The 19,615-nt window shown below is 57.5% G+C and overlaps 1 protein-coding gene across 2 annotated transcripts in view; it reads left to right on the top strand.

Annotated features, from left to right (window-relative positions):
* The window catches only part of PACSIN1 (protein kinase C and casein kinase substrate in neurons 1), a 52,865-nt gene extending 34,740 nt beyond the window's left edge, over positions 1 to 18,125 (top strand). The window contains exons 1-10 of one of the 2 annotated variants that reach the window (XM_044255028.1): positions 2,508 to 2,729; positions 12,293 to 12,424; positions 13,253 to 13,409; positions 14,600 to 14,835; positions 15,250 to 15,405; positions 15,503 to 15,678; positions 16,075 to 16,195; positions 16,295 to 16,422; positions 17,020 to 17,207; positions 17,612 to 18,125. In XM_044255028.1, coding sequence (XP_044110963.1) covers positions 12,362 to 12,424; positions 13,253 to 13,409; positions 14,600 to 14,835; positions 15,250 to 15,405; positions 15,503 to 15,678; positions 16,075 to 16,195; positions 16,295 to 16,422; positions 17,020 to 17,207; positions 17,612 to 17,721 — 1,335 coding nt within the window. In that variant the 5' untranslated portion in view covers positions 2,508 to 2,729; positions 12,293 to 12,361 and the 3' untranslated portion in view covers positions 17,722 to 18,125. Of the gene's footprint in view, positions 1 to 2,507; positions 2,730 to 12,292; positions 12,425 to 13,252; positions 13,410 to 14,599; positions 14,836 to 15,249; positions 15,406 to 15,502; positions 15,679 to 16,074; positions 16,196 to 16,294; positions 16,423 to 17,019; positions 17,208 to 17,611 lie in introns of those variants that run through there. The other variant, XM_044255036.1, reaches the window with a different exon arrangement.
* The last annotated feature ends 1,490 nt before the right edge of the window (positions 18,126 to 19,615 follow it).

Genomic DNA, 19,615 nt, shown 5'->3' with positions numbered 1-19,615 from the left:
GGCTGGGCATAGAGGGGGCGACAGAGGGCTCAGCATCTCCCACAGAACCTGTGTGAGCGTGGGTGGGAAGAACTCGGGGGTTCTGCTGGGCAGTGGGTGGGGCTGGATCAGGCTGATGGAGGGGTGGCACTGGGGACAGCTATTTTTGGAAACCCAGGCTCTTTAGGGGAAAGATGATCTGGGACTGGGGGGTTAGCACATGGGCAGGGGGTTCTGTTTACAGAGCCTGGAAACCTAATCCCTCCTTGCCCCCCAGCTGAGGTCTCCCCACTCTCCAGGGAGTTCTGGCTCAAGGATGATCAGGCTTGAAGTCACTTCTAAGGTCATTTGGTGGGGATGTCTTCACTTACAATCCAGTTCTTTTTTTTTTTTTCCCCCAATTATTTTTGTGAGAGAGAGAGAGAGCGAGCACAGGAGCAGAGGGAGGGGCAGGGGGAGAAGCTGATTCCCCTCTGAGCGGGGAGCCTGATTCGGGACTTCATCCCAGGACCCTGGCATCATGACCTGAGCCAAAGCCAGATGCTTAACCGACTGAGCCACCCAGGCGCCCTTGCCCTCACATCAACTTCTTGACTGGCACTTCAGATACATATGACCCGGTTCTGCCTTTGATCTAAGCATGAGAAATACACTTGGCTCTGAAACTTCTCGAAAATGGGTGGCTGTTGTGGTGTCACCTAATCAGATCTTAATGGAGCCAATGTAGAGCATTGGAAAAAGCTTGGCAAAGCTGTGGGTTCGAGTCCCAGCCCAGGCACTTACTGTCTGTCACCTGGAGCAAGTTGCTCGGTCTCTAGAGCGTCTGTCTCCTTGTCAGTTCTGTGACCTCATCCGTAGGGCTGCTGTGACAGCCAGAGGCACTGCAGGGAAACAGGAGGTCAGCACATCTACTAGCTCAGCACCCTCGAGGGCAGGCACTTTGTTTTGCTCATGGCTGTGTCCCCATCCCTAGAACAGCCCCTGCTACCTGGCGGATACCTAGTAAGCATCTACTGAATGAATGAGTGGACCGGTTTCAACTATCCCAACATGATTCCACCCCCCCCACCCCATGTTGACAGCTCTGATATTTGGATGTGCCGTCTACCACTTACAGCTTTGGTTTAATCGGCAGTCTCATGGTTGAGGGGGATCTTAATGGGACGAAATATGGAAGAAGCTATTATTGTTATTAACAGTTTTTTGGTGAGCTTCTGGGTCTTTCTGATTGTATCTGTCTTCTCTGGATGGTGTGAGGCCCCTGAGAAGTGCTCTGGGGCATGGGGTGTGGCCATGATCTTTGCCTGGGTCTTTCTGAGGTGGTGCTTGACTAGGGACCGTGCATCCTGTGGGGCGCACTGTGGTTCCTGGGCATTCAGACCTGGCCTCCAGCAGATACTGCCCCTCCCAGGAGACAGCAGGGTTCTCGGAGCCTGGAATTCTCTCCAAGGATGAGGTGCCCATTTTACTATATTCGTCATAATTCCAAGTCCCAGGACCTGACAGCCACTTGGAGGGGGTGAGGGGGCTCTTGGTAGGATTTAGTCTGGATGGGATAGGCAGAGAACTTTGAGAATGAGGGAGGGAGATAGGGGAAGGTGTGCCCTCTCTCAGCCCCCACCCTGGCCTCCTTGGGCAGCAGGGCTGAGATGCTGAGAGAAGGTAGGCAGATTAGCGTCTGATCTCTGGAGGACGGTTGTGGAGCCAACAGATCCTTTCTCGGAAGTGGATTCTGGTTCAGTCTCCTGGGTGGGACACTTGTTTGTGTCACTGATCCCCTCCCATGGGGCTAGTGCTGGGGGCTTATGTGGATGGCTGTTGATTTTCTATAGAAAGGGCTTGTGTGTTGCATGTCCTGGACCCATGTAGTTGGGTGTACACGTGTCTTCAAGATTTGCTTTGGGCGGGGGGGTGCGGTGTGATATTCTGTGGCCTGTGAGAGCAGCCCTGGAGCTGGAATCCCAGGCTTCACTGCCAGTAACCAGCCCGCAAGCCTCGGATACCGGAAGGAGTTGTCTGACTATGCTGGGCCTCAGTTTCCAATCTGCAAAATGGGATAAGACGGTAGGGGAACATCCCATACTCCATCTGACCCAGAACAGGTGCAAAATAAAATTGTGAGGACTGATCGAGGGAGTGTGAAGAATGAAGCAAACAAATGTTTACAGAACAGTGGGTGGCAAGGTGTAAGGCAGGTGCAGGGGAAGGAGTGGCTCCCAAGGTCTGGAAGGGATGTTGAGAGGGAGGGTCTTGGGGAGAAAGAGAGAGGAGAGGCGCTGCAGCAGGGCCCCCCACAGTCAAGGGTGGCTGTGTGAGCCTGTCTGTTCAGCTGCGTCTCCGAGAAGGTGAAGTGTGCATGCCCCGCCCGAGGTGATGTCCTCCAAGCGTGGAAGGCGGGCGTCCCCTGGCGTACAGGAGGGAGGCTGGCGGTGCAGCATTGCCCGGTTGCCATAGAGACGAGCAGAAGGAGGTGGGTGGCTGGAGAAGGAGGCGGGTCGGGAGGAGGGAGGGGAGGAGGCAGCGGTGGGGGGCGGGGAGCTGGCTTCTGCTATTCTGGCGCTGCTGCCTTCCCCAGCCAGCGGTGGAGGGGACCCGAGAGCACCGAGCCCCCAGCCCGGGCACCAGGCCCCCTCCTTGCCCACCACCACGGATGAGGAGGAGGAGGACAGCCAGCACTTCTGGCCCTGGCCTGGCCCAGCAGGGGCAGTGAGCTCCTACCTGCCCCCAGCTTGATGCCCAGACAGGCCCAGGTAGGTAGGCATCCCAATGGGAACAGCTGGAAGGGGCGGCATGGAGAGTGGGAGCCCCCCGTCTTCCTCCCAGGAGCACCCGGTAGGAAGTGTACAGTCTGGAGGGGTTGGGGTCAGGGGACCTGGGTGGGGAGCAGCCTGCATCCTGGGAGGCCCTGTCCAAAACCTGGATCCTCAACAGGAGGACCGGCCCTGCTGTCACCTTCCCCCTCTGCATCTCTGTCCCTCTCTCTCCACCACGGCCACAGGTCCTGACTGTAGAGATGCTCCCCTCTCCATGGAAGGGGTCCGAGGGGGGCTGGAGCTTCCAGGGACCCTTGGTATCACCATTCTCCAGGCTGAGGCTTGGGGGAGAAGTGAGGATGCCCCCTGCCCCCGCTGAGGGCACTGCTCAGGAGAGCTGCAGACTCACATCACCCCCCCACCCCCGCCACACCCGCTGCCTCCAGTGCTGGCTCCAGATGGTCTCAGGCATTGGGCTTAGACCCCCTGGTCAGGCAAGAAACATCTTTCTCCTCCCCCGAGCTCAGGCTCTTTTCTATCTTCATTCTCTCCACTGTCCTAGAGCCCCAGATGGCCCAAAGGACCCCTGTCCCCTCCCCAGCAAGCCCAGGGTCTCCATGTTGGAGGATCGGGTGGGGGTGCCTTGTGGCCCTCCCTCCCCTGTCGCTGTCCCTCTGCTGCATTGCTCCTGGGGACAGACCGGGCTGCCGCTGGGGAGCTCAGGCACTGCAGAGAAGCCTCTGCCCGCTGCTCAAGAGGGGGCGGGGCTGGGGCCTGGGGAGGCCGGGGGTGGGGTGGGGTGGGGGGGGTGGGGGGGCTGCACTGCTTCCCTCTGGGAAGCAAAAGGATGGAAGAGGGCGTAGGGTCATGTGGTGGGTAAGTTGCTCCTGGTCCAGGTCTGCCCTGGGGCAGAGCAGAAGGTCCTCCTGGGCTGGTGTGTGTTAGGGGGAGATGCTAGGCTGAGAAGGGGAGGGAATTGGCACCCGGGCAGCCAAAGGTCTGTCTCCTTCTCTCACTGTGCTTCTCTATCCGGTATATCCCACGAGCCTGGCTGGGTCCTTTGCTTGGCCCGGGCACTACATTTTGGGGCTCCCTGTTTCTGTGAGCATGTGGGGGGTCAGAGTAGCTGGCGTGGGGGCCAGGGAGGGATCTTTGGGCCTGCAATAGAGTGGGAGAAGCCTCATCAAGAAACTCATTCATTTCTGCAAACATTAGTTGCACCTGCTGAACGCTTCGCACAGGGGTGGGGGGCTCCCGCTTTGTGGTTCAGGGCCTGGGGGTGAGAAAACCAGACAAGATGGGCGATGTTGATTTGCCCAGGGGCCGGCGACCAAGTAACCCATATCCACTGTTACTGTCAGCCCCCTCCCTGCTCCTCTGGACCCCACCACACTTTTTGCTCATCTCTCTCCTTTGTAGGGAGCTAGAGAACCCCCCTTTCCCACCAGAGGCTGGCACGGACATCTGACCTGCTTCACCTTCTACAGCCAGGCCTACCTCCATCCCAGCCAGAACAGGGGGCTGGTGAGGCCCAGAGTGGCAGGTTCGCTTGGCAAGAGCTGGATGGGGCTGTCCCTTCCCCAGGCCCTCCAGGCCTAGCCCGGCTGCCTCACCTGCCTTCTCTAGGCCACTTTCCCCCTCTTCATTGTTTTCCGTCCCACATGTCCCTAGGGCATGTGCTTGCTCCGTATCTTTTTCTTGTCCCAGAAAAATGGCCTCAGGAGGATGGCCTCCTGAGGCACATTCCCCAACTCCACCCCCATTGCATCTAGTGGGGCCACAGTGGAAACCAGTTTGAGACCCAGGCGTCCTGCCTCCATCTTCCCCGCGTCAGAAGGGGGTTGAAAGGAGGCCCCAGGCAGAGGCCTGGGATTTAGCCATAGGCTGGGGCCCTGGGACGGGCTAGAGGAACAGTTTGGGCCCTGGGCTGGCCCCTCCTCACAGGCCTGCTGTGCTCATCCAGCTGCTCTTTATGGGCATCTCAGGGCGACAAAACCGAGGTCCTGCTCTGCTCCCCCTCTCAGGACCCAGCACTCCACCTGCTGGCTGCTTGGACCCAAACCCCAGAGCCATCCGTGTCTCCCTCCCGGCCAGCGCTCTCATCCAGGCCATTAGCAAATCCCGTTGGCTCCAGTGTTGGTCTTTCCAGACTCCAGCCTCTTCTCGCTTCTCGTTCCAGCGCCTTCGGGGAACCCTGCCTTCTCTCACCCAGACGACCGCAGCCACCTGCCTGCTGGGCTCCTGGGTCCTTTAAAACCTGAGCCCAGTCACATCCTGCCTCTTCTCAAACCCCGCAGGGGCTCCCAGCTCCCTCAGAGTTCTTGGTCTGACCCACAAGGCCTTCTGCCTCAGCCTCCCCTCCCCTCCCCAACCTTCCTATCCTCATCCCTTCCCTCTCTCCCTCCTCACTCTGCTCCAGCCACGCGGCCCCCTTACTCCTCAACCACAGCAGCCACGCTTCTGCCTCAGGGCCCCTGCAAAGGCTGTTCCCTCTGCCCGGATGCTCTTCCCGCAGATACCTGCATGGCACCCGCCCTTGCCTCCTTCAGGTCTTCAGGCAGATGCCACTTCCTGAGAGTGGCCATCTCTGACCGCCCCAGCTGAAAGAGCATGACTGCTAGCGACCACGGTCCCTTGTCCCCTTCCCTGCCTTGCTCTCCACTGCACTCGTCAGCATCTGACACACCTGACCATTTCCTTATTCATCTGGTTTCTTGTCTGTCCAGCCCTTCCAGAATGTCAGCTCCATGAGGCTGTTGTGGGGGCTGGGGACTGGTTTTCTGCATTGCTGGGGTCTCCGAATACAGCTGGGGCTGGCCTCCCCCTACTGGCCAGGAAGGGGAAGAAGGGGAGCGGCTCGCATTCTACCCCCGGTGCCACAAAGACACCGGCCACCTTCCTCCAGGTCAGAATTCATCCCAGAGTTCAATGACACTGGGAAAGCAAGCTGTGCAGCCCTCAGGGGGGCCCTCTCAGAGCAGGCAGACTTGGGCCCTGCCCTGCAGGAGGCAGTGGTCTCAGGACAGGACTGACTCTTCCCGACGAGCCGTGTGTGGGATGACTGATCTCAAGGATAGCGATGCACCCAGGACAGAGAGGCCGGTGGCCTGGGTATTGCCAGCTCCCACTCCTGCGCCCTCATCTGTGGTATTACATTTGGGCTCCAGGCGGACCAGGGGACAAGGATATGATTGGAGAGATGGAATGGCTTTACCCATTGGCTTTAACCATTTTCCAGTAAGGATGAGCCAACCTCGTACCCCTGACCCTGAGCCTCTCTGGGGCCCTCCAGCATCAGTGGAGACCCAGGCTCTGCCCTGACCCCAAGTTATCCCATTTGTGTTTCCATCGTCTTCCTTCCTCCCTACCTGGGGTGTCATCTCTGAAGGGAGGGCCCTTGGGGACTGCCACATGGACCTTACCTTAGAAGAGAGTTTACAGCCAAAGAGAAGGTGAGAGGAAGGCAGGCCTGGGGTCTTTTTTTCACAGGACACCTGGAGACCTGGGGGTCCCAGAGGAGGCCCAACAGTCACGGAAGGGAATCTCCGCTCAGGTGGCCAGGACAGAACACCATAGACTGGGTGGCGTGAACACCGGCTATTTATTCCCAGAGTTCCAGAAGTTGGAAGTCTAAGGTCAAGGTGCTGGCCTGTTGGGTCCTGGTGAGGCCTTTCTTCCTGGCTTGCGGATGGCTGCCTTCTCTCTGGGTCCTTACATGGACTTCCCTCAGTATGTGCACAGAGGGAGACAGGGAGAATCTCTCCTTTCCTCTTCTTGTAAGGGCACCTGTCCTGTGAGATTGGGACCCTGCCTTTCTGACGTCATTTACCTTGAATCACCTCCTAAAAGCTCTGTCTCCAAATAAAGTCCCATGGGGCCAGGGGTAAGAGATTAACATATGAATCTGGAGGGGACACAAGTCAGTCTTTAGCAAAGGTCTCTGGGGCTATTGGCCCAAAGAGAGGAAAAGGGGGTGTGAAGTCATCCAGAGAGATAAAGGTTTCCTGCTTCAAAAGCTCTGAAGGTAAAAATACCTCTGATACTAAATACTAATACTAATACTACTAATACTGATAATAACACTAATAGTTAACACGGTGCCTCTTAAAACACCAGGCACTCATTTCACAATAACCCTGTGGGCTGGTATTCTCGCCTTCATTTTTCCAATGGGGAAACTGAGGCACAGATAGTTTAAGCAACTTACAAGGTCGCACATCTGGCCAGGCTGGGATTTGAGCTCCATCCTTCTGTCTGCCCCCCTCCCCCCACCAAGCAGCACTCTCAACTGCTGTGCTAATGTAGCAGAATTTTCTCTATTTGTTGGGTGGGAACCAGTGAGATGTGGTTCATGGCAGGTGTGACTAAGAACTGCACCAGGGTGTAGAGGGGAAGTAGGTGAGGACTGGGGTATTCAGGGAGAGCTTCTTGGAGGAGGTAGAACTGAGTTGACCCTTGAAGGGAAGCAGGATTATTTTATTTTGGGGAGAGGTGAGTGATAGGACGGCGTGCACCCCAGGCAGAGGGGAAGGCTTGAGCAAAGCTGCAGAAACTGGAATGAGGAGGGGGTATGCATCACACAGAGGGGTGGAAGGACAGCGCCTTACAGCTGACCTTGATGCTTCTTCGGGCATCTGCAGCCCCAGCCAAGGCTGGTTAGAGTCCTGGAGTGGCCCCAAGTCAGGTGCAGCGAGCCCATCCATCTCAGGGTAACGTAAGGAGCGGGGCTGCTGCTGGGAATGTTTGTGGGACCTGGGCGAGGGTGAGGCAGCTCTGGCTTCCCATGGCCCTGCCTGGGTTTGACCCGAGCCATTCCCTTGGGAGAATGTCTTGGGCCAGGAGGGCTGGTTCTGCACTGGGTGCCTGGTGGGGGGCAGAGGAAGGACTTGCCTCCGACTCTGTGTCCTCCCTGCTGTGTGACATTAGACGAGTAATTTAACCTCTCTGAGTCTCTGAGAAGACAGGGAGGTCACTGCCCATCTCAGTGGGCTGTCGTGAGGATTGGAGATGAAGGGTACAAAGAGGCTGGCATGTAGCAGGTACTCAGAAATGGCTGTCATAGGTGATGTAAAGGGAGAGTGAGGAGGGGGTTAATATAACAGCCTGTTCTGTGTGCTTCAGATCCCTGAGGAGGGAGGACTCCCCACTGAGGGCAGAATTGTCATGGGGGCTCAAGGAGGAGGAGACCCCGGAACTGGACCCTGAGAGTTGACCAAGAGGAGAGGAAGGGGAAGTCCAGAGAAGCAGGGGGCCTGAGAACAGAGGACAAGTAGGATCTGGGTGAAATTCTGGCTTTTGGTTGTATCATCATCATTATCAACACTTTTTTGAATATTGTGCAGGTTGTTTTTGGCTCTGAGGGACAATATTCAGTATTTCTACTATTTAATGAATGAGTGTTCCAGAAGGTGCTTGGCATTCATTCATTCACCAAAAATGTACCGTGCATTTAACTATATGCCAGGCCCTGCTCTGGATGCTGAAAATATAGCAGGGAACCAGACAGACAAAAACTACTGACCTTAGCAAGCTGACATTACAGTGAGTGAGGAAGACACAAACATGATGAATTCTTGAGGGTTGGGAGCCTGGCATATGGGAATACGTGCTATGAAGAATTATAAAGCAAGGAGGGGAGACTGGAGAGAGCTGGGGGTAGGAAAAGAGTGCCAAGTGAAACGCCGGAGGTTAGGACATTCGAGCAGACATAGAAATTCAGGGCAGGGAGGCACTTCTATCAAGTGCAAAGGCCCTGGGGTTAGAGCAGCAAGGAGGTCAGTGGAGCTGGAGGAGATACAAGTGCCCCTGGAAAGCGATTAGACGTTTTCGTGGAGGAAATGAGAGTCACAAGAGGATTCCAAGTAGAGTAGTGGTGGGATCTGACTTAGGTATTACCTATGTCCCTCTTGTTGCGGCAGAGAACAGACTGGAGTTGGGGCAGGGCTGAGGGACACAAGGTTGGAGGCAGGAAGGTCTCTGAGGAGAGTGATGGGGCTGGGACCAGGTGGTTGAGAGCAGGGCCCAGGATCTGCTGATGGGTTGGGTGGTGTGTGTGGGGGAAGGTGCTCCTGTGATCAATAGTGACTCGTGCATGCTGCAGAAATCCACATGCCGTCTTTGTCCACAGCTGGCCCACCCTCTCTGGGCCCCTGCTCTTAATTTCTCTGTCCCTTCTTCAAGCCAGGGTCGGAGAGAACACGCCCCAGGCCCCTGCTTTCCAGGGGCATTTTAGAGGCAGCTGGCAGGAAGCCTGGGGCCCAGAAGAGGCACGCTTTTCACCCTGGGACTCCTTTCTCCAAAAGGTCAAGGCCAATGTGCAAACCTCACACTTCCATAAATGGTCTGCATTTTTCAATAATCGCCTTTTACCATTTGAGTGTCACATGAGACTGAAATATTGTTTTTCCATCTAATGAGTTGGAAAACTGAGATCCCATCAGGAAGTGGTGGGGCTGGAGCAGAGCCCATGCCCACCTCTACCAGAACAGCACCGGGTGCCCCGCCTGCCTGCTGTGGGACAGCCGCCCCCACTACAGCAGCGGTGACAAATCAATAACGAGAGCTGACAAGCTCTTTCAGTCACGTCCCAGCCTCTGGGCCCTCTCTGCAATAACGTCGGGGTGAAGTGGCACCTGCCGTGTAGGGGTCCTGGCAGGATGTGATGCGTTAAGACACTTGGACAGTCCTTGGCACCAAGTCTGTGCTCCATAAATGCCAGTTGTTATTCTCAACGATAAAGGGCTCGCAGGGTCGCAACTGCTTTATAAGCACCGGGGAGAAAAGTCCGGACGGCACCGTGCCCATTTGATGGGTTCTGCTCGGAGCATGTCAGGCTCGTTCTTGGGCATGGCAGATTCTGGCTGTACCAGCTTCCTGACTCTGAGAGAAGCTGTGTTTTCAGTGAGGGTGGCTCCTGACCACCATTCAGGAGGGACCTGGCATTGGACCAGAGTGAAGCCTCCCCCTGGCGCCCAGGGTAGGGGGGTGAGGCCGGTTTGCAGAAGGCAGGCACAGGGCTGGAGGTGAGTCTGGCAGGTGTGGGGGTCCACACGCCCCCTCCCACATCTTCTCCCTGATGCTCCCTTCCTGTCTTCCTGAGCCTGCCCCTGTGCGGGTCCAGCCTGGCCCCTCGCCATTTCCTCCGGTCCTTGCATTGGGTCTTAGCATCCTCATTTCACAGCGAGGCCTGTCACAGTCATGTGAATCGCCTAAGGTCACACAGCAGTTTGGTGACCAAGCGGGGACCCCCAAGGCGAGAGCGACATGTGCTACCCCAGTGGGACCCCAGAGACCTGTGACTTGCCCACACTGAGGAAGGGGCCCCAGCAAGTCCCATCCGGGTCTGGACAGAGTGGAGATTGGTCTCTGCCCTCGTGCATTCCCAGATTGTCTGACACCCCAGGGCTTAGCTGCACGGTCCCCTTTCTGTCAGTGTACTCTCGGTCCGAGCTCCCAGCTTCCTCAACACAGGCCAGGGGGTTATAAAAACTGCAGTTTAGGTACACAAAGCAAAATTTAAAAGGCATAAAAGAACAACAGTGACAAATCTCCTTCCCATCACATCCCCCAGCCACCCAGTTCCCTGAAGGCAGCCTCCGCTACCGGCTTTCCAGAGTGTTCGTGTTTGTATATCCCCCCCCCCCCCCGTACAATGGAAGCATCTGAAGTCTTCCTGTTCTGCACCCTGCTCCTTTTGTCTCAGCGTCATGGCTTGGGGAGGGCTCCAGTCAGGACCAGAGCGTTCTGTTGCCCAACTGCACCAGAATTTACTTAAGCAGTCCTCTGGACGGGCAGCTGGGATGTTTCTAGCCTTTGGCTTTTACAAGCAGCGCTGCAGCAAATGGAATTAGGCAGCGTCCCTTGGCCCCACTGGCTGGAAGGTGAATTCCCAGGAGAAGCACTGCAGGATGAGGGAGGTGAGCCTCTGTAGTGGGGAGAGAAGACACACCCCCGCCCCTCCCATCAAGGCTTGTCAAGTCACTTCCCCGCTGCCTGGGGTGGGTTTGACCCCCAGTCTCATGAGGGTCTGTCCCTACCCTCCACCCACTCCTGCCCCTACCTCTAGCCCGCAGACAGCTTAAGTTATTTGGATCCAAAGAACACAGTTCAGTATGATTTAAGGGCTCTGTGCAGGAGTTTGTGGGAAAGTTTGTCTGAGGTTTTGCAAAGTGGAGAGGGATATATTTAGGGCCCGGGAGGGCAAGGAGAAGGCAGAAATGGGTTATTACTGCGAAAATGGTACTAGCCCCTGGACAGATGGGGGACCGAGACCAGAGAAAGGAGGGATATCCTTGACCAAGGATCCTCATGATCTGCTCCCTGAACCTGAAGATGAGCGACTGGAAGGGCTGAGCATCCCCCGGGGTCCCCAGGTTAGGCGGAAGTTTGCTGAGGCCAGCCCTTCCCCAGTATCCTCATGGGATAGGATGCGTTGTCCCTGAGCAGTGCAGAGACAGGGAGGCAGCCCCTGTTGCCCTCTGGCTTGAGGCTGGCAGGTACTCATGGGGTCATTTCCAGCCTGGCCTCACTGCCCCTTTGATGACCAGGTCCCTGCCCCTCTGGGTCCTGTCTCCTGACTACTGAGCCATTCTTGCTGGGGTGGGGGGGAGGGGTTGGCAGCAAGGCCTGGGTGGGGGATGGGAGAAGGGCAGCATCCCCAGCCCTGGGGCAGCCCATGGCCTAGATTGGACCGCTGTGATGCCTGCCGACAGATCCAGGCCACGCAGAGCCGCTCCAGTGCTCACACAGATCACAGTGGTCTGACCCGTAGGCCAGGAAGCCACATGTTTGGGGCTCTTTAAGGAGACACGTAAGTGACTAACAGAGGCTTTAAAGGTTGGGCACCTGGGCAGCCAAAAGGACTTACAGGGACCAGGGCCAGCCAGAGATGGGAGGCGGGCCCTGCAGCTGGCTTCCCAGGGAACGTGGGTCCAGGCTCCAGGTGGGGCATCTGGGAAGGTTCTAGGGGCTGAGGTTGGGGACTCTGTTGGGTGGGAGAGCTGAGGAGGGTATTTTGGGTCCAGTGCAAGGGTTCAGCCAGATCAGGGTGAGGGGCAGTGGGAAGAGGGCAGATTGACAAGGCAGCTGGGGTTCACTGAGCCCCAGTGGGGCTCTGTGGGGTGCCAAGCCCTGGGGAGGGAGTGCAGGACATGCACAATGATTAGGCTGCTTGCTGGCTTTGAGGAGCCACGTGTGTCTGTGAGACAGACTGCAAGCTCGTATGCAGCAAATACGTGATCGCATTCCTTTAATTTAGCTGAGTCCTGGAGCCCAGGACAGTTGTGGCTGGGGCGGCTGCCACACCGGAGCTGGGGGAATGGATCAGGGGGAGAAGATGTGGGGTGAAAGGCTCAGAAAGGCTCATGAAGGAGGGGTGGGGGATGCGCACAAGGAGTGCTAAGGGCTTACTCTTGGGATTACCCCAGTGGGAAGTCCCCAACCCAGTGCAAGGCTTAGGCCTGTGGAGCTCTCATCCCCATAGCATATGGGGGCCGCAGGCCTGGAATGGGGAACGTGGGGCCCTTCCGCACTCTCCAGGGATCTCTCTTCTACCCCCCCAGCTCATGAGCAGCCCCGCCTGCTGACCACCAGCGCACACCTGCCTGTCCCTACCCCCCCACGGCTACATCATGTCTGGCTCCTACGACGAGGCCTCACTAGCTCCAGAGGAGACCACTGACAGCTTCTGGGAGGTGAGACAGCTCCTGTGGCGGTCCAGGCTCCCCTCACCTCCCCTCACAACCTCAGGCCTTGCTCCCTAGCCCTTCGGGTCCCTCCAAAGGCCTTGGTGTTCCATGAGATGGGGTAAGATGACTGCCCCACGGCTGCCCCTGGAGAGATCCTGCAGAGTTTCTAGATGTGGGTGAGGCTCCTCCTGTCCGTCTGCTCTCAGACCTGGGCACCTCAGACCCCAGCTTTACCCTTTCCACAGGGGCTCCCTGCCTCCGCCCCTGTGGCATGAATTCCAGAAGCCCCACAGCAACAAAGAGGTGGCGACAAGCCTAGAAGCCAGCATTTCAGGAGCCTCCCAAACTCTTTGAGACCAAGAAATACAATTTTTTCGATTGGCTTCCAAAACCCAAAGCGAAAACTGCCAAACCTATATTAATAAGTGTTTAATGAGGTGTCTACAAAACATAATATTATGTCAAGAAGCTGCAGCTCAGCTCAACACTTACATGACTCTATAAATATGATACATTTAACTCACAAGAACAAAATGAATAATTCATTCTAGTCTGGGTCCAAATTATAAAAATCTTGCGCTTTGTGGCAGCGAGGAAGTTATGTGTCAAGTGGGGTGAGGGAGTGTATAGACCGTAGGGTGTGATGCAGGGCGCTAGGGCCCCCAAAATTGAGAGTCGGGGGAACCCCCGCGGTCTGGCAGGGCGGCGAGGCGGGGAAGGGCGGGGGAAGATGGACGCGGCGGGCGCCCCCTGCAGGACGCGGCGTCCTGGGTGGCTTGGGGTAGCGGGGAGGCGGGGAGCCCGCGGGAGTCGTGCTCGCTCCTTGGCCGCCAGGTGGGGAACTACAAGCGGACGGTGAAGCGCATCGATGACGGCCACCGCCTGTGTAACGACCTGATGAACTGCGTGCAGGAGCGCGCCAAGATCGAGAAGGCATACGCGCAGCAGCTCACCGACTGGGCCAAGCGCTGGCGCCAGCTCATCGAGAAAGGTGCCCCCATGCCCACCCCGGGCGCATCGCTCCGGCCCTCTCCGGCTGCCCCCAGTCTGGGGCCGGGGAGCGCCCCGCCACCCGGATGCGCCCTCACCCTTCTAGCCACCGGGCCTTTGAATGCACCGTCCCCACCCCTGCGCCCTGACCCTCCCACACCCAGTCAGGTCTCCCTGTCCCTGTTCAACTCAACTTTGTACAATTTTAGGTTGGATTAAAGAGACAAAACAAACCCAGACAAACCTTTTATTTCCAAATAATTTTAATTTAGAGAAAAGTTGCAAGAATCCTGGTGAGAGCTACACAATCTTCAACCAGATTCACCAGGGAACGTGTTTTCCCACCTTGTTTTCCCAGTCCCTCTTTCTTCGATGCTAGTTTTTTTCTGAACCATTTAAATGGGAGACCTGCCACTTTACCCTAAATCCTTCGCATAGCTCCCAAGAATAAGAACATTTGTTTACATAACCATAGTAAAGCAATCAAACTGGGGGCACTTAATATAGTCCATATGCAAACTTTATTATAGCAATTGTGCTGGTCCAGAAGGCAATCCAGGATCCAGACCTTTTAGTGGTCTTGGCTCTTGATTCTTTGATCTGGAACACTTTCAGTTTGGGGTTTCCGTGTAATTGTTAAACTTTCTTTTTTCTTCCACAAGACCTGAACTCCCAGGGCAGGGACTGAGCCTGGTACTCCCCCGCATAGTGCCTGGCACAGAGCTGATCCCCAGTATACAGACCAACAAATGACTGTGGAATGTCTGGTCCCAGTGGCCTCCTGGCATCTGTCACCAGCTGCTTCCTCAGTTTTATGCTCAGTCAACATTCCTGAAGCGCTTATTGTGTGCTTGGTGCTGTACTGGGCTTGTGAGGACTTGTGAGTTCCAGGCTGCCCCTCATGGGGCTCACCAGCTGACAGGGGAGCAAGGGAGTGGTCACAGAGGCCAGTGCTGTATGAAGAATTCAGTGAGGGCTGCAGGCTGCGGGGTGTGAGAGCAGAGCAGTCAGGGAAGGCTTCCTGGAGGAGGTATGTGGGCCCTGAAGGACAGATAAAACTGTAAAGAGAGCAGGGGAGGGCATTTCTGCAGACATGGCAAGTACAGGGAAAGCCTGGGAGAAAGGAAGCATGGGGGAGGCCCCTGGGCAGTGGGTGATGAGGGCCTCGTCACCCCATGACCATTTCCTCAGGACCACAGTATGGCAGCCTGGAGCGAGCCTGGGGGGCCATCATGACGGAAGCGGACAAGGTGAGCGAATTGCACCAGGAAGTGAAGAACAACCTGCTGAACGAGGACCTGGAGAAGGTCAAGAACTGGCAGAAGGACGCCTATCACAAGCAGATCATGGGTGGCTTCAAGGAAACCAAGGAGGCTGAAGACGGCTTCCGCAAGGCCCAGAAGCCCTGGGCCAAGAAGATGAAGGAGGTGCCCAGGGGGTGGCTGCTGTCAATGGGGCAAGGGTGGGCAGCTGAGCTCGGCGGACTGGGGGCAGTCTGATCAGAGGAGGTGAGCCAACAGAGGGAGTGGGCAGGACATCCCCCGCTGGGGTTGTGCCTGCCGGGGCGCAGCACTGCCTTGCTGGCCGAAATAGCCACATGGGGCAGGCACAGCAGGACCTGACGGGAGGGTGCCTGTGGAGGCAGCAGGCAGCGCCATGCAGGGAAACATCCACAGATGGGTGGGCACGGCTCCCAGATACCTGGAGCCGGGTCCTACATCCCTTCTGCCTCTTCTGAATTTGTGCTCCCAGCCCCCGGCAGGTGGGAGGGCTTGATGAGGGCCCGCGTCTGTTCCCGCGCCTAAGTGGGAGCTCTCCCTCCTGTTCTCTCCGCCCCACAGCTAGAGGCAGCCAAGAAGGCCTACCATCTGGCCTGCAAGGAGGAGAAGCTGGCCATGACGCGGGAGATGAATAGCAAGACGGAGCAGTCGGTCACGCCCGAACAGCAGAAGAAGCTGCAGGACAAAGTGGACAAGTGCAAGCAGGACGTACAGAAGGTGCCCCAGGGCCTGGCGGCTGAGAACCCCTCGAAGTGGGTGGCAGCGGGGAGCTGCGGACCTGGGTCTCACCCTTCCTTTGCTCCATTGCCCACAGACCCAGGAGAAGTATGAGAAGGTGCTGGATGACGTGGGCAAGACCACGCCCCAGTACATGGAGAGCATGGAGCAGGTGTTCGAGCAGTGCCAGCAGTTCGAGGAGAAGCGGCTCGTCTTCCTCAAGGAGGTGCTGCTGGACATCAAACGCCACCTCAACCTGGCCGAGAATAGCAGGTAGCTGGGCATGGGGACGTGGTGGGTGTGGGCACGGATGGCCGAGGGTGGAAGTATTGTGCAAGGCACCCTGGGCCCTGTGGTATCAGGACAGGAAGGGTAAGAACAACAGGGACCGAGAAGGAAAAGGCTCCAAACACAGTGGCTGTCTGGGTACCAGCCGAGGCAGACTAGGCATGAGAGAAACAGTGAATGTTGCTCTGGAAGGATGGGGTAGTGGCTTAGGCAGGGATAGGGAAGGGGATTACTCCTGGACCAGCCCATCTGATCCCTAGCTCGGGGGGCCTGCCAGCATCCTGGTCCTCTGAATGGGCTCCCTCTGGCCCTCAGCGAGGACAAGAAGGGGCCACGGTGCATCTCGCCCCCCACCCAATTCCCCATCTCCCCCGCACACAGCTATGTCCACGTGTACCGGGAGCTGGAGCAGGCCATCCGGGGGGCAGATGCCCAGGATGACCTCCGGTGGTTCCGCAGCACCAGCGGCCCCGGCATGCCCATGAACTGGCCCCAGTTTGAGGTGAGGAGGTGTGGGGATGGGGAAGGGAAGTTTGGAAAAGCCTGGAAGGGACCTCAGGGGGCAGCTCCCCTGCCTCACTGCTCCCCTGGTGCCCACTAGGAGTGGAACCCAGACCTTCCTCACACCGCCACCAAGAAAGAGAAGCAGCCCAAGAAGGCAGAGGGGGTGACGCTGACCAACGCCACTGGAGTGGTGGAGACCACATCCCAGGCTGGGGACCGTGGCAGGTGAGTGCAAGAAGCTCCTGCAGAGCTTCCTGGGACCAGAGGGGCCCACATATCCGGGGAGATGAGTTTTACCTCAGGAGACAAGACATGGTCTAAATCACAGCGACCTCGAGCACCTACTTGGTGCCAGGCACTGTTGTAAACGTTTTCCATATATTAACTCATCGAAGCCTCCTGACACTCTGAGCAGCGTGTAAAGCGTCCCATTTTGCAGATGAAGAAAATGAAACCCGGAGAGATTAAGTGACTTGCCCAAGGGCACAAGGCTAGTAAGTAAGCCTCAGAGCCAGGATGTGATGTCCAAGAGGTCAAGCTGCTTAACCACTAGGTGCCCTTCTCAGATGAGGGGTCAGATGTTCTCAGGGGTCCCTTTCAGCATCCCAACTCAAGGACTGGGTAATAATGCTAACTGTCCTGCCTCACATTTGTCCTGTGAGCTGTCAGTGAGGATCACTGGCTTGGAACCCCCTCTTACAGAACCCATCCCTGCACCAGCCTCGGTGGGATTTGGGGCCAGATGTCTGACTGGCAGGAGAGGGTTAGCGTGAGGGGCAAGGGGAGTGGCAATTTACGCTGGGTCCTCTCCTTGCGTCTCAGCGTTAGCAGCTACGACAGGGGCCAGCCTTATGCCACCGAGTGGTCAGACGACGAGAGCGGGAACCCGTTCGGGGGCAGTGAGGCCAATGGGGGCTCCAACCCCTTTGAGGACGACGCCAAGGGGGTGCGTGTGCGGGCACTCTATGACTACGACGGCCAGGAGCAGGATGAGCTCAGCTTCAAGGCCGGTATGGTGGGCGGGAAAGGGCGGGGCCTAAGGTCAGGGGATGCCTTGATTTGCCGGGAAAGCGGCTGGGGGCGGGGCCTGGTGCGTGGGCGGGGCCAAACCTGGAGTGGGACGCGGGAATGGGGTGGGGGGTGGGGTCTGAGGCGAGGGGCTGCTTGCAGAAGGGATAAGACCGGAGAAAGGAAGCCAGGGGCTGGGCCTGGGCTTGGGGGGTTTGGCCCGGGGCAGCACGTGGGTGTCGGGGTGTGGCTGGGGCTGGTCTCCAGGGCAGGCGTTGGGGCAGTCTTGGGAGGGCCTTGGGATCAGGCCCAGAATATTAGTATCGGAGAGCTGACTAGCATTGTGGGGGAGTGGGTAGCCCTCCCTGAGCCCCTGTCAACACGCTCCTTTGTGTTCCCTTCCTAGGAGACGAGCTCACCAAGCTGGGAGAGGAGGACGAGCAGGGATGGTGCCGCGGGCGGCTGGACAGTGGGCAGCTGGGTCTCTATCCCGCCAACTACGTGGAGGCCATCTAGCTGCCCTGCTCCCCTCCACGCCACCCCTCACTCCTCGTCCACTGCCTCCTCTCCCTACTCTCTCTCGTCCCTCTTCCCTCGCCATAGAGTTCCAGACATATTTTCCGATCAAGCTTTTATTTTTTTAAAAGTCAAAACAGAACAAAACAAAAAATACAGAGACAGAAGCATTTGCAGGGTCGCCTGGAGGCCAGGGTGGTGGGACTCAGGGTGATGGCCCCAGGGTAGGTGAGGGTCTTAGTATTTAGCCCAAAAGAGACATTACAACAACTGCTCTTCAGATCCCACCAAAGAGTTTCCCGAACCCTGAGGGTCGTTTCCTGGACCCTTCTCTCCTGCCTCACTCCCCACAGACTACGCTTCCCACCCCTTCCCCCAAAACCCAGGCTGCCAGCCTCTGCCCCCCTCCTCTTCTCTGGGCCTGGTTTTCTGATCTCTTTCTTCTGCCCCACCATGCTCCCCTCCCTCCACCACCCTGCTGTCAAAGCCTCCCCTCCAGACCCCAGAGAAGGTGGGGGGCTTCCTAGTTTTAGTCTTCCGTTTTGCCCTGAGGAGTACCCTTCTTCTCCTGCCCTCACTCCTAAGGACTGGTGGGGCTGGAGGAACAACGGTCTCTCTCTTTTCCCATAGACTTTTCCCGGGATCCCTAGACTCCCCCAGACATGACAAGGAGAGAGCTGGAGTTGATGACAGTGTCACCGGTGTGTAGGAGGGTGAGTGAAGGGGGCAGGCCCTCAGTCCTCCCAACGCCAGCTCAGCTGAGGGACCAAGACCCTGCTGGGGCCCTTCTTTCCAGCTGTTAGCAATTTGGGGCCAGGCTCTTAGAGACATACCCTGCGGTCACTTGCAGAAACCCTGCCCCCCTCTCCTAAGTCCTCAGGCAGGGGGAGAGGCCTCAAAGCCCAGGGCAAAGCCAGCAACAGTAGCAACGTCCTCCTATTTCCTGGAGAGGAGGGCACCTTGCCTGCCTGCCTTCCTTCCATGGGCATCTAAAACCACAGACTCACCAGGTTCAGCGAGCCTCCAGGAGACAGCCTTGTGGCCTCCCACCCCTCTTTCCCCTTCTCTGGCCTTCCCGAGAAGACAGGGCAAGACCCAAAGGAGTCTCAAACCTGGGACCATCAGAAACCCTGTAGAGCCCCTGGGAAAGACTTGGCTTTGGCAGGAGGGAGGCACCGAGGCTCTGCGGAGCAGGACAGTCCCATTGTCTTTCCTCCTTGTCCCTTCCTCTCCGCCCAGCTCTTGCCCCTGGAGCAGCTTTCCCCCTGGCTGACAGCCCCTCCGTATCTCTAGGCCCGGGTCTCAGTTAAAGGATTTTTCGGGGGAGGGTCAGGAGGGGGGAGGGAGCCAAGGGCCTGCCCAGACCCAGGGTGTTTCCTGGGGTGGGAGAAGGAAAGCACTGCTGGGTTACTGAGTTGTAGTACCTCGTTCCAACTTCTCCCACACGTGTGAGCCCTGGGAGGTTTGGGAAGAAGACCAGGGCAGGACAAAAGCTCAAGGGGGTGAGGGGAGGGTTGGCTGGAAAGAGGAGTCTCGGGAACCTCTGGGGTGAGGCCCTGGGACTTCTTGTAGCTCAAAGAGAGCTTCTGGGCCTCAGGACTGCAGACACCCTACGTACCCCCTTCCTCAGCACCTGGCCCCCGGACCTCCAGGTAAAGATAGTGTGATACCCCAGCCCTTCTGGCCCCCCTCAGTCCTCTATTGCTCCCTGCTTCTTCTCCCAGCGCTCCACTGATGGTCTCTAGGCCCTGACCTCACTCATGTGTGCACAGAGGATCCTGGCAGACTCTGGCGGCGGTTGGGGGGGTGCCTGAGCTGGCCAGGCCTCAGTCAGGGGGCCAGGGGAGTTTGAGGGTGAGGACGATGGCACCCCCAGGGACAGGCAGACTGTGGC

The sequence above is a fragment of the Neovison vison genome, chromosome 1 (assembly GCF_020171115.1).
Source record: "Neovison vison isolate M4711 chromosome 1, ASM_NN_V1, whole genome shotgun sequence".
NCBI classification, from domain to species: Eukaryota; Metazoa; Chordata; class Mammalia; order Carnivora; family Mustelidae; genus Neogale; species Neogale vison.
The sequence above is the reverse complement of the archived record's forward strand: the minus strand, read 5'-3'. Positions and strand labels throughout refer to the sequence as shown.